Raw genomic sequence first — 13510 nt, 5'->3', positions numbered from 1 at the left:
CTTTTTTACGCTTGTATTGCTGGCTACCGTCGAGTACAGACTCATCCAGTTCTGCTGACGACGATGATCCTGTCCCCACACCTTCGGCCTACTCTCGACAGCTCGCAATCACCCCGCTTTCGACTGACAATGGGGATTCTACTTTCCATCTGGAATGGGACGGGATGATGTCTAAATTCAGGGGGCCGGCGAAATCGTCATCGACCTGGATGCAATTCGTTCTGACCTCGAGGGACAGTCGGACGAGGCAATGGCCGAGGGGGACGCCAGCGCAGATACAGACACAAAGGTCTCTAACAAAGTCTCAGAGTTAGGTGACGACAATCCCTCATACCTCGAGTCTCCTTGGTTTGGTTTCTACGACGACTACTATACTCGTGACTCTTCCATCGTCCGCATCACTCAGCTATTCAATATTCGCGGTGAATCCTTAGCGGGCGCTGGATGATCGAAGTCTCCCTTTCCTTAGAGAGGCGAGTTGGGACTGAGTGGGGTCGAGAATGGTTTGGGATGTATTTGGATAGTGTGAATTGGACAAGGGACTAACTACAAAGTGTGAGCGTTCCCTCTGTATTTATGTACATGAGTCGACTGGAGTATCCTACATGAGCTTCTCCCTATACGTCAGCTCCTCATACAACTGACTAGCTGTGGCCACAACTGGCCAGATGCATGAGTCTGTTCTCCCTCAGGCTTCTTCCACTTGGTACGAGTCTGTAGCCAACGTGCGTGTTCCCACAGTCGTCCAGCGACTTGTGTGAATCTACTCTGGGCTTCTCGCTACCAGCGCTATGTTGTGAAGCGGGGAAACTCTGGCGAGTTACTATACTTGCGCGCGTACCGCGGTCGTACTGCGGGTGCATTGAGCGCGTGTCGCGCGCGTATGGCGCGCGTACTGCGAGTGTATCGCACGCGTACCGCGGTCGTACTGCGGGTGCATTGAGCGCGTGTCGCGCGCGTATGGCGCGCGTACTGCGAGTGTATCGCACGCGTACCGCGGACGTACCGCTGGTGTACTGAGTGCGTGTCGCGCGCGTATGGCGCGCGTACTGAGACACCTACTCGTTCCCGTCCGGTCACTCGTGTATACCGGTTAGGTTACTGCAAGGGTTGCATGATTGTGGGCGATCAGACTAAACGCCAATCGTAGATATTCTAACACTCCCACTCGAATGGTGTTTGAGTGCCCAAATCATGAATCGCAGAGACACTGACGCTCCCACTCGGTGGGGATCGCGCCATGTTGCTCTCTGTCTTGATGTGTGCGGCGTAAAACTTTCCCGTCCAAGTTTGGAAGGTGTGTGCGCCGTGTCCTCTTACGGATCGAAGTGTAAGTGTCTGGGGCATTTGAGGTGCGCTGCGGCTCTTTCCAGCGAATCTTTCCTCTAGGTGGGCCCTCGTTGAAAGCTTCGTTCGGTGAGCTTTTGTTGACTACTTGACTGCTCCATGGTCCTGGGAAACCTACGTGATGCTCGTGATTTGGGAACTTTCACAGCTCGTTTTTGGCGACGCGTGAGGTTTTGTTCCCTGAATACATCATGTATTCGTTCTCGTTATCCTCCAGTGGAGGGAGAATCAGGAAGTGTGCATGGTGACTTTTGTGGATACCACTGTGTCAGTTGGGTTTCCAGTCCTTTTGCAAGTCCTTGAACCTTGATGGGACCTTCTTTGGATGATCCAAACCCATCAGGTCGAAAGCTGCGGCCAACAGGCTTTCTGTTGTATCGATCTGCCTAGTTTTCGCACGCGTTCAGCGACGGCGAATTGAAGGTTGTGAAAGGCAGATGTTTCCGTCATGGAGTTTATTGAGAGGATTTCTCGTTGGACCTGTCTTTCAGGCCAATCTCCTTGCAGAACTTTTCGATCTGCTGACGGTTGAGCGTCTTTGTGAGCGCATCCGCTCGTTGCTCCCCTGACTCGGTATATTCGATGTTGATAACACCGACGGCGGCCAATTCGCGTATCTTGTGGTAGATGATGTCGATGTGCTTTGTAGCCTTGTGAAGTTCCGGGTTCTTGCATAGCTGGCTCGCTGCCTTATAAGGGCTGTTGTGCGGTTTTGCTTCTTTTCCTGGGAAGTTGAGGGATGACACAGGCTTCTGATCCACAACGCTTCTTTCGCGCCTTCCGCGGCCGCGATATATTCAGCCATTTGTGTTGAGGTTGCGATGATAGGTTGTTGTGTTGGATAGCCAGCTGATTGGGGAACCGTTCATTAGGAAGATCATTCCTGTGACGCTTTTGCGAGGGGTGTTTGTTGTGTCGACCGGTATGACGATCTTGTTTTTGGTGGTTAACTCTTCGATTGGGAGAGTAAATCGCCTTCTGGTTTGCAAAATCAGCGTCCGTGAAGACCTCTAGGGTCAGATTCCTCCCACTCGCTAGTTTGGGGAACCGGAGGCGATAGTCCTGCGTAGTCTTGAGGTAACGGAGAAGGGTGTTTTCCAGCAGAGAGTGCGTGGATCGTCGGTTGAGCTAAATAGCGGCTGAGAGCTTGTATCCGCGTATGCCACATCTGGTCGAGTGTAGCAAGCCAGGTAGTTGACAGAGCCTACGAGCTGTTGGAAGAGTTCCTTGTCCGCGACGGAGCAGTGCTCGGGGTTTTCGGGATGAGCAATGCCAGTGGCGGGTAATGGTGTGAAGGCGGGTTTCGCTTCGAGCATCTGGAAACGATCGAGGATCTTTTGGATGTAACCAGGGTTGGCCTAGGGAAGTGGAATTGGTAGATTTCGACACGCTGACGTTGAGCACAGAAGATAAATCGCCCTGATCTGTGATTTTAAAATGAGTTTGGATTTCGGTGTGGAGCCAGGCGAGTTCCGATGCTTTTGGTGACGCAGCGACGAGGTCATCGACGTATAATGCAAGTAAGATCTGTCGTCCGGCCTTCTTGGAATGAAAGAGGCAGTGGTCTTCTTGCAGTTTCGTGAATCCGAGCTGTTCGAGATACCTTCGTAGCGAAAGAGGTACCATTCGCGGCCGGCTTGCTTGAGACCGTAGATGGCTTTGTTCAGGAAGCAGACCTTCCCGGGTACTTCGTGACCGGGAGGCATCGTCATGTATACTTCTGCCGATAGGCGTCCGTTTAAGAAAGCAGTGACTGCGTCCCAATGAACAATCTTCCAGTCGAATGCCGCGGCGAGGCCGATGAGGATGCGTAACGTGGTGGCCTTTACTACTGGAGAGAAGGTTTCGTCGTAGTCGTATCCGTATCGCTGTGTGAAGCCTCGTGCGACTAGTCGTGCCTTGTATTTGTCGAGAGATCCATCGGCCTTTTTCTTGATGGCGAATACCCATTTGCAGCTGACCACATTGGTGGCTTTGTTTTGTGGGTGGTCTACGAGGGTCCAAGTCTTGTTGGATTCATGACTTTTGAGTTCTGCCTGGATGGCACCTTCCCATAGGGGCCAGTCGGCGCGCATGCGAGCTTGTTTCAGGGTGGGACCGGTGGCTTTGAAAGATTTGTTGTCACGTGCCGGGCGTAATCGCCAAGTCTGTGGGGCCTTGCCCTAAGGTTGTAACGTGACTCGTCACCCGTGCTCTCGTTTGCGTTGTTTTTGTCTCCCACTGTTCTTGTATCTCCCACTGTTGTTGTATCTCCTCCCACTGTTTGGTGAGGAGTCGGGAGAAGAGCGAGAGAGTCATCGGACTCGTCATCTATTTCTTGATGCCGCGATGGGGAGTCCCGGCCTCGGATGTCTTGAGGTCGCCTTCTTGAGGGAATAAGGTTGATCGGTTCATGGAATTCGTCATCTGTGGATTCTGCTGAAGGAACAAGTTGTTGAGTTGGACTCTCCAGTGAATCACCGCTCTCGGTAGTATCTGCTAATTGCGCTTCCTCTATTGAGGCGAGATGAGGGTAGTTGGTGGCTCCCACTGGTTGACTGGGTTCTTCGGACGATGGGGAAGTCCTTGGGATGTTCAGCGATGAGCGGACCGGGGCCGGTAATCCTGGCCTCGGGAGATTGTTTCCCGTGGTTCCAGTTTCATCATCTGAAAGTTCCTCGAAGGGGGCTTCAGATTTTCGCCGAATCCGCTCGTTCTCCCGGAAGATGACGTGCCGACTTGTGAAGATCTGGCCGGTTTCTACGTCCATGAGTCTGTATATGTAAGGGTGGTTATTGCTAACATGTCCCAGGTGTATGCATTCAACAGACTTGGGATCCAGGGATTTGCGGAGTTCGTCAGGTACGCGTGCCCATGCTTTACACCCAAAGACCCGGAGGCCTTGAAGATCCTGGCGTTTGCCATGCATTCCTTCATGAGGTGTCTTGGAAGAATCCGTGCTGGTGGCCGACATGTTTCGAAGCTTCAGCCCGTGACTGAAGGCGAATGGCCAGTACTGGGTAGTCAAGTTTGCTTCTTCTAGCATGCACCGAATATAATCCTTGACAATCTGGTTAGTGCGCTCCACGAGACCGTTGGATTGTGGTGTGAATCTTGGAGTGACCTCTCGTCCTATACCTCGGTGATTGAGGTAGTTCGAGAACTCTCTGCTCAAGAATTCACCCACCATTGTCCCGTTCGGACTCGGCAGATACGCTTTCCCAGTTGCGTTTGAGGTCCATCGATCGATGGTTCGGAATGCTTGGAAGGCTGATGACTTATAGATCAGTGCCGCCCCGAAGCAGTATCTCCGTGCAATCGTCCACCATGAGTAGGTAATATTTCTCTTTGGATAAGCCTTCCGGCAGAGGCCCCGCAAGATCCATGTGAACTAGCTCGAGTGGTCGAGTTGTCTTGGGTCCACGGCTCTTGATCGGTGCGTGCCTATGCTTCGACTTGATGCAGGTTTCGCAGTTGTTCCCGACAGAGGGGCCCGACATAGCCTTTAGGTTCATGCCGTCGGTAAGCGATGCTGTCTTGAGCGTGGCCTGCATGTGGAGGTGGCCTAGCCGTTGGTGCCAGAGTTTGGCTTGGTCCAAGGCTTTCTCGCTAGTAACGAGTTTGGCTACTGCGGTGGTAGTTCCTTCCACTAGCAGGTAGTTCACATCTCCACGGCGTTTGCCCCTCAGGGCCAGTCGACCCTTTTTGTCGAAGATTTCGACCGTTTTCTTGGTGAAGTTGATGCTTCCACCGAGGCGTTGCACCTGTGGTGTAGAGAAGAGATTGTTCCCAAGTCCTGGAACGTGGAGGACATCTTGAAGTGTAATCGACTTCCGCGATCCCTTCGAGTTACTCATCACCAGTCTGACGTTGCCCATGCCAGCAACCGGAACTCCTCTGTTGTCAGCGACGAATACCTCCTGGACAGGAGATGGTCCGTACGTCGAGAAGAGGGTCTTGTCGCCGGTCATGTGTCGGCTTGCGCCAGAGTCAATGATCCAGGTTTCATTTTGGGGAGCGACGTATGTCATCGGGTGTGGACACGTGGAGACACAGATTCATCTCGTCGGAGTCGACTTGTGCCAGGTTTCCCGTCACTTTCTTGGTTTTCTTCTGCTTTTGCTTCTCGGTGCGATCCTTGTGTTTGGGGACCTCCTTCCATGAAGTAGTCTTCGAGGTTATGGTTATCCCTCTTGCGAGTTAGTGCAGAATTTGTCTTTGCCCTTTTTGACAGGCTGCGACTGGGCTTGCATGGCCCGAGCTGGGTATTGGCGCCGGAAAGACTTTTGCTCGGCTTCTTCAGCCATAATCGTGCTGACGGCAATTTCGTAGTCTTCCAGGGCCTTCTTGTTGGCTGTTTCGTCGGAATCTCCTTCCTTCTGGAAGAAGAGACGAGTGTTGAAGTAGAAGATCTTTCGCCAGACATCGTGCTGGGGACCGAGGCCACGCAGAAAGGTTCTCAGTTTGCGAAGTCCGCTAACCGGAGCATCCACGTGGTCAAGTTTCCTGCAGATAGTCTCCAACTTGTAGGAGTAGACGTTGATCTTGTCATCTCCTTGGTAGAGGTTCGCCAACTGCGCTTCGAGTGAAGCAATCTGCTGAGCAACGTTCTGCGCGTAGTTCTCGCGAAGTTTCTCCCAGACTTTTCGAGCAGTAGTTGACGTATCGACCAGGGCTTGCTGGGCGGGTCCAAGGGAGTTGAGGAGTATGCTGCGTGCTTCCACGTCAGCTCGATAGTACTCGGCGATATCCTTAGTAGGGAATTTGTTGCCGAGCTTCACTTCCTTAAGGTCTCCCTCACCCAGATGTTCCTCGGGTTTGACGAGTCGTCCCTCGATGATGAACCATAAGTTCGCGTTTTGCACGAAAGGACATTTGCATCCGAGGTCGCCCATTCGAAGTAGTCCTCCGAGGACATCAGCCGTTTGGGTAGTCCCAACCCTCATAGAGGAGAACGGCAAGGTCTTGATCATTGATTCGGGCTCATAACCTATTTCAATATTCGCGGTGAATCCTTAGCGGGGCGCTGGATGATCGAAGTCTCCCTTTCCTTAGAGAGGCGAGTTGGGACTGAGTAGGGTCGAGAATGGTTTGGGATGTATTTGGATAGTGTGAATTGGACGAGGGACTAACTACAAAGTGTGAGCGTTCCCTCTGTATTTATGTACATGAGTCGACTGGAGTATCCTACATGAGCTTCTCCCTATACGTCAGCTCCTCATACAACTGACTAGCTGTGGCCACAACTGGCCAGATGCATGAGTCTGTTCTCCCTCAGGTTCTTCCACTTGGTACGAGTCTGTAGCCAACGGCGTGTTCCCACAGTCGTCCAGCGACTTGTGTGAATCTACTCTGGGCTTCTCGCTACCAGCGCTATGTTGTGAAGCGGGGAAACTCTGGCGAGTTACTATACTTGCGCGCGTACCGCGGTCGTACTGCGGGTGCATTGAGCGCGTGTCGCGCGCGTATGGCGCGCGTACTGCGAGTGTATCGCACGCGTACCGCGGTCGTACTGCGGGTGCATTGAGCGCGTGTCGCGCGCGTATGGCGCGCGTACTGCGAGTGTATCGCACGCGTACCGCGGACGTACCGCTGGTGTACTGAGTGCGTGTCGCGCGCGTATGGCGCGCGTACTGAGACACCTACTCGTTCCCGTCCGGTCACTCGTGTATACCGGTTAGGTTACTGCAAGGGTTGCATGATTGTGGGCGATCAGACTAAACGCCAATCGTAGATATTCTAACAGACTTTTTCCTTTTTTTACGACGTGATTACTGCGCTCTAGTCACGAGTCAGATACCTCGAGACGGGTGTATGCTGAGGAAGGGCTCGCGGCTTACTCATACTTCGCTCATTCCGGCACCCAGACATGGAAGTTTGGAAACGCTGTCGAACCTGGCTCTACGGTCTAACTTACCGCGTCGACTTATGACTTGCTTGCAACCCGTAAGGCAACGAGGGTGCAATGATCTTCTGTGACAAATGCGCCTAGCAGCGATCATGACATAACGTGTTTGGTCTATTACCGGCTCAGGTACTACATTAACGGCTCAGAGACCTAGTTGAGCAGTTACGCGTCGCAACGCGTTTTCCAACGCGTCAGCACAGTATGAAGCAAGCATGTCCTGGTTCCCTATGATTCCCCCATCCTCCTTTCAAATCACCATCACCATACCATCCAATTTTTCTTAACATCTAGAACCGTTCTCAGTATGCCAAAGCAACTGTACAAGGCTGAAAGAATCTCTTTCCGAGCCGAACGGGCGGTGGAGAATTCTAAGATTGAGGAGGTAATCCAGGATCTTCATTCTGGAACTATCCCCTCCATCGGCAAAGCCTCTCAACAACATGGTATTCCATATACAGCCCTCCGGATGCGTATGAAAGTTATGCTGCCACGTCAGGAAGCACATACGCACCGACAACTTCTCACCACATCACAGGAATGCTTGCTTGAGCACTATATCGAGTCTATGTCAGCTCAAGGGTTCCTCATCACTTACAAGCACTTGACTGACCGCGCCACAGCGTTCTACCGTGCAAACCAGAATCAAAACGTCGATGACAGCGATCTAGATGTCAGCAGGAGATGGGTTCGGGGGTTCCTTTATCGCCATCCGGCGGTTCAATCCTGTTTCAGCCGGAGTATAGACCACGCAAGAGCAAAGGGTTTCGAACAAGACCGTCATTGATGCTCACCATGACCTCCTGAAGAGAACGATCGAAGACAATGCTATTTCTCTCCACAATACCTACACGGACGAGACTGGCTTCGTTCGTTCACAAGACAGACAAGAAAAGCACGGCATTCAAGACTCAACCAGGCCAACGAGAAGTGCTACGGTTATAGAGTGTATTGGTTGCCAGACCATACCTCCTCCGATGCGTTATGAAAGGTCAAGCACATATGTACGGATGGTTCCGGGAGCAGAATATCCCCGACAATTGGCATTTTGCTGTGTCAAAAAATGGGTGGACCGATAGACACATTGGACTCAAGTGGCTACAAGGCTGTTTTGAACCTTACACGGGGCCTCAAGACGCAAATCAAAAGCGCCTCTTGCTTCTGGACGGCCACAACTGTGACTCGCATCTCAGCATCGAGTTTGCCGAGTTTGCAGAACAGAATAACATCATTCACGATTCTGTTCTGCTTTCCCCCGCACACCACACATCTCCTTCAGCCATTGGACGTATCCGTTTTTGGTCCATTTTGGTCCATTGAAGAAGAGGTATAGCGACGAGATCTTGTCGCTAGCAAGCAGCAGCCTTTCGGTTACCAAACCTCAGTTCCTGCAAGTTTACGCTAATCCGAAACGAGACCATCACAACAAGAGCTGGAAAGGCCGCGTTCAAATCAGTCGGCTTTTGTGATATTGTTACCGCTGCTCCCGTATTAGCCAGGCTCCCACAGAGAGATATAACTCCGGAGAATCACATCACGAGGTCAGCACCACAAACTCCGAGGAATTCGAGGCAAGTAGTCACGAGTAGCGATGGCAAGTCAGATCCGCTCAGCAGAGCGTCCTACACGCGAATCGTGAATCTTGTCATCTTTGGTCCAAAATCACGAATGGTGAAGGCAGCAGGTCGATTTCATGATGAAGCCATTCTTTTGCGTCGGCAGGTTGAAGATCTACAGGTCTATACTAAGTATAGACAAGTTAGAACCCCCGGCGATCAAACCCGCATTGCTCAGGCGCGCATCATCAACAGTCAAGAAATTAGGGACGCGGTTGCACGCAAAATAAGCCGCCAAGATGCCCCCAAAACGTAAGGCAAAGGGCAAGAAACGAGCTAGGGCTCGTTGTCCATCACCATCGCCATCACCTTTGGATGTTGTCATAGGCTCAGACATCAGGGTGGGTCTGTATCCCAGCTCAGGAGAGAGTCTACAGTATGAATGGACCCGAGGAGGAGGAGCACTCATGGAGGAAGTCATCCGAGACCTTGGCGGCTCGAATGTTTGGGCAGAACACTCTCCGGAAGCTGCAGAGTACATTAGTGATGAGATTGACCTCTTCAGATAGCTTAAAATTTTTGAGATGATCCTTTGTACACGTAGACTTTTTTTTACAAAATATTTAATCACGCATCGTATATGATCATTCACGATTGAATCGTTAATCGTGAATGTACCTGAGCCGTTTATATTCAATATTCTCGGTGAATCCTTAGCGGGCGCTGGATGATCGAAGTCTCCCTTTCCTTAGAGAGGCGAGTTGGGACTGAGTAGGGTCGAGAATGGTTTGGGATGTATTTGGATAGTGTGAATTGGACAAGGGACTAACTACAAAGTGTGAGCGTTCCCTCTGTATTTATGTACATGAGTCGACTGGAGTATCCTACATGAGCTTCTCCCTATACGTCAGCTCCTCATACAACTGACTAGCTGTGGCCACAACTGGCCAGATGCATGAGTCTGTTCTCCCTCAGGTTCTTCCACTTGGTACGAGTCTGTAGCCAACGGCGTGTTCCCACAGTCGTCCAGCGACTTGTGTGAATCTACTTCTGGGCTTCTTGCTACCGGCGCTATGTTGTGAAGTGGGAGAACTCTGGCGAGTTACTATACTTGCGCGCGTACCGCGGTCGTACTGCGGGTGCATTGAGCGCGTGTCGCGCGCGTATGGCGCGCGTACTGCGAGTGTATCGCACGCGTACCGCGGACGTACCGCTGGTGTACTGAGTGCGTGTCGCGCGCGTATGGCGCGCGTGCTGCGAGTGTATCGCACGCGTACCGCGGACGTACCGCTGGTGTACTGAGTGCGTGTCGCGCGCGTATAGCGCGCGTACTGAGAGTGTATCGCACGCGTACCGCAGACGTATTCAATATTCGCGGTGAATCCTTAGCGGGCGCTGGATGATCGAAGTCTCCCTTTCCTTAGAGAGGCGAGTTGGGACTGAGTAGGGTCGAGAATGGTTTGGGATGTATTTGGATAGTGTGAATTGGACGAGGGACTAACTACAAAGTGTGAGCGTTCCCTCTGTATTTATGTACATGAGTCGACTGGAGTATCCTACATGAGCTTCTCCCTATACGTCAGCTCCTCATACAACTGACTAGCTGTGGCCACAACTGGCCAGATGCATGAGTCTGTTCTCCCTCAGGTTCTTCCACTTGGTACGAGTCTGTAGCCAACGGCGTGTTCCCACAGTCGTCCAGCGACTTGTGTGAATCTACTCTGGGCTTCTCGCTACCAGCGCTATGTTGTGAAGCGGGGAAACTCTGGCGAGTTACTATACTTGCGCGCGTACCGCGGTCGTACTGCGGGTGCATTGAGCGCGTGTCGCGCGCGTATGGCGCGCGTACTGCGAGTGTATCGCACGCGTACCGCGGTCGTACTGCGGGTGCATTGAGCGCGTGTCGCGCGCGTATGGCGCGCGTACTGCGAGTGTATCGCACGCGTACCGCGGACGTACCGCTGGTGTACTGAGTGCGTGTCGCGCGCGTATGGCGCGCGTACTGAGACACCTACTCGTTCCCGTCCGGTCACTCGTGTATACCGGTTAGGTTACTGCAAGGGTTCGCATGATTGTGGGCGATCAGACTAAACAGCCAATCGTAGATATTCTAACACTCCCACTCGAATGGTGTTTGAGTGCCCAAATCATGAATCGCAGAGACACTGACGCTCCCACTCGGTGGGGATCGCGCCCATGTTGCTCTCTGTCTTGATGTGTGCGGCGTAAAACTTTCCGTCCAAGTTTGGAAGGTGTGTGCGCCGTGTCCTCTTACGGATCGAAGTGTAAGTGTCTGGGGCATTTGAGGTGCGCTGCGGCTCTTTCCAGCGAATCTTTCCTCTAGGTGGGCCCTCGTTGAAGCTTCGTTCGGTGAGCTTTTGTTGACTACTTGACTGCTCCATGGTCCTGGGAAACCTACGTGATGCTCGTGATTTGGGAACTTTCAACAGCTCGTTTTTGGCGACGCGTTGAGGTTCTTTGTTCCCTGAATACATCATGTATTCGTTCTCGTTATCCTCCAGTGGAGGGAGAATCAGGAAGTGTGACATGGTGACTTTTGTGGATACCACTGTGTCAGTTGGGTTTCCAGTCCTTTTGCAAGTCCTTGAACCTTGATGGGACCTTCTTTGGATGATCCAAACCCATCAGGTCGAAAGCTGCGGCCAACAGGCTTTCTGTTGTATCGATCTGCCTAGTTTTCGCACGCGTTCAGCGACGGCGAATTGAAGGTTGTGAAAGGCAGATGTTTCCGTCATGGAGTTTATTGAGAGGATTTCTCGTTGGACCTGTCTTTCAGGCCAATCTCCTTGCAGAACTTTTCGATCTGCTGACGGTTGAGCGTCTTTGTGAGCGCATCCGCTCGTTGCTCCCCTGACTCGGTATATTCGATGTTGATAACACCGACGGCGGCCAATTCGCGTATCTTGTGGTAGATGATGTCGATGTGCTTTGTAGCCTTGTGAAGTACCGGGTTCTTGCATAGCTGGATCGCTGCCTGGTTGTCAATGTAGTGAGGTATTGCTTCTTTTCCTCGAAGTTGAAGGGAATGAAACAGGCTTCTGATCCACAACGCTTCTTTCGCGCCTTCCGCGGCCGCGATATATTCAGCCATTTGTGTTGAGGTTGCGATGATAGGTTGTTGTTTGGATAGCCAGCTGATTGGGGAACCGTTCATTAGGAAGATCATTCCTGTGACGCTTTTGCGAGGGGTGTTTGTTGTGTCGACCGGTATGACGATCTTGTTTTTGGTGGTTAAAACTCTTGATTGGGAGAGTAAATCGCCTTCTGGTTTTGCAAAATCAGCGTCCGTGAAGACCTCTAGGGTCAGATTCCTCCCACTCGCTAGTTTGGGGAACCGGAGGCGATAGTCCTGCGTAGTCTTGAGGTAACGGAGAAGGTGTTTTCCAGCAGAGAGTGCGTGGATCGTCGGTTGAGCTAAATAGCGGCTGAGAGCTTGTACCGCGTATGCCACATCTGGTCGAGTGTAGCAAGCCAGGTAGTTGACAGAGCCTACGAGCTGTTGGAAGAGTTCCTTGTCCGCGACGGAGCAGTGCTCGGGGTTTTCGGGATGAGCAATGCCAGTGGCGGGTAATGGTGTGAAGGCGGGTTTCGCTTCGAGCATCTGGAAACGATCGAGGATCTTTTGGATGTAACCAGGTTGGCCTAGGGAAGTGGAATTGGTAGATTTCGACACGCTGACGTTGAGCACAGAAGATAAATCGCCCTGATCTGTGATTTTTAAAATGAGTTTGGATTTCGGTGTGGAGCCAGGCGAGTTCCGATGCTTTTGGTGACGCAGCGACGAGGTCATCGACGTATAATGCAAGTAAGATCTGTCGTCCGGCCTTCTTGGAATGAAAGAGGCAGTGGTCTTCTTGCAGTTTCGTGAATCCGAGCTGTTCGAGTACCTTCGTAGCGAAGAGGTACCATTCGCGGCCGGCTTGCTTGAGACCGTAGATGGCTTTGTTCAGGAAGCAGACCTTCCCGGGTACTTCGTGACCGGGAGGCATCGTCATGTATACTTCTGCCGATAGGCGTCCGTTTAAGAAAGCAGTGACTGCGTCCCAATGAACAATCTTCCAGTCGAATGCCGCGGCGAGAGCCGAATGAGGATGCGTAACGTGGTGGCCTTTACTACTGGAGAGAAGGTTTCGTCGTAGTCGTATCCGTATCGCTGTGTGAAGCCTCGTGCGACTAGTCGTGCCTTGTATTTGTCGAGAGATCCATCGGCCTTTTTCTTGATGGCGAATACCCATTTGCAGCTGACCACATTGGTGGCTTTGTTTTGTGGGTGGTCTACGAGGGTCCAAGTCTTGTTGGATTCATGACTTTTGAGTTCTGCCTGGATGGCACCTTCCCATAGGGGCCAGTCGGCGCGCATGCGAGCTTGTTTCAGGGTGGCCGGTGGCTTTGAAAGATTTGTTGTCACGTGCCGGGCGTAATCGCCAAGTCTGTGGGGCCTTGCCCTAAGGTTGTAACGTGACTCGTCACCCGTGCTCTCGTTTGCGTTGTTTTTGTCTCCCCACTGTTCTTGTATCTCCCACTGTTGTTGTATCTCCTCCCACTGTTTGGTGAGGAGTCGGGAGAAGAGCGAGAGAGTCATCGGACTCGTCATCTATTTCTTGATGCCGCGATGGGGAGTCCCGGCCTCGGATGTCTTTGAGTCGCCTTCTTGAGGAAAATAGGTGATCGGTTCATGGAATTCGTCATCTGTGGATCTGCT

General features: G+C 52.1%; 1 protein-coding gene across 1 annotated transcript; it reads left to right on the top strand.

The window, feature by feature from the left end:
- Window positions 1-250: 250 nt before the first annotated feature.
- UMAG_12144 (uncharacterized protein) lies at window positions 251-448 on the top strand (the record flags this gene model as incomplete). Its single annotated transcript, XM_011389822.1, has 1 exon — window positions 251-448. One exon carries the CDS (start codon window positions 251-253, stop codon window positions 446-448), a length of 198 nt encoding a protein of 65 aa, XP_011388124.1.
- Between the last annotated feature and the right edge of the window lie 13062 nt (window positions 449-13510).

Source organism: Mycosarcoma maydis, chromosome 3 (genome assembly GCF_000328475.2).
Source record: "Mycosarcoma maydis chromosome 3, whole genome shotgun sequence".
In the NCBI taxonomy this organism is placed as follows: Eukaryota; Fungi; Basidiomycota; class Ustilaginomycetes; order Ustilaginales; genus Mycosarcoma; species Mycosarcoma maydis.
Note: the sequence above shows the minus strand (reverse complement) of the source record. Positions and strands in the feature narration are given on the sequence as shown.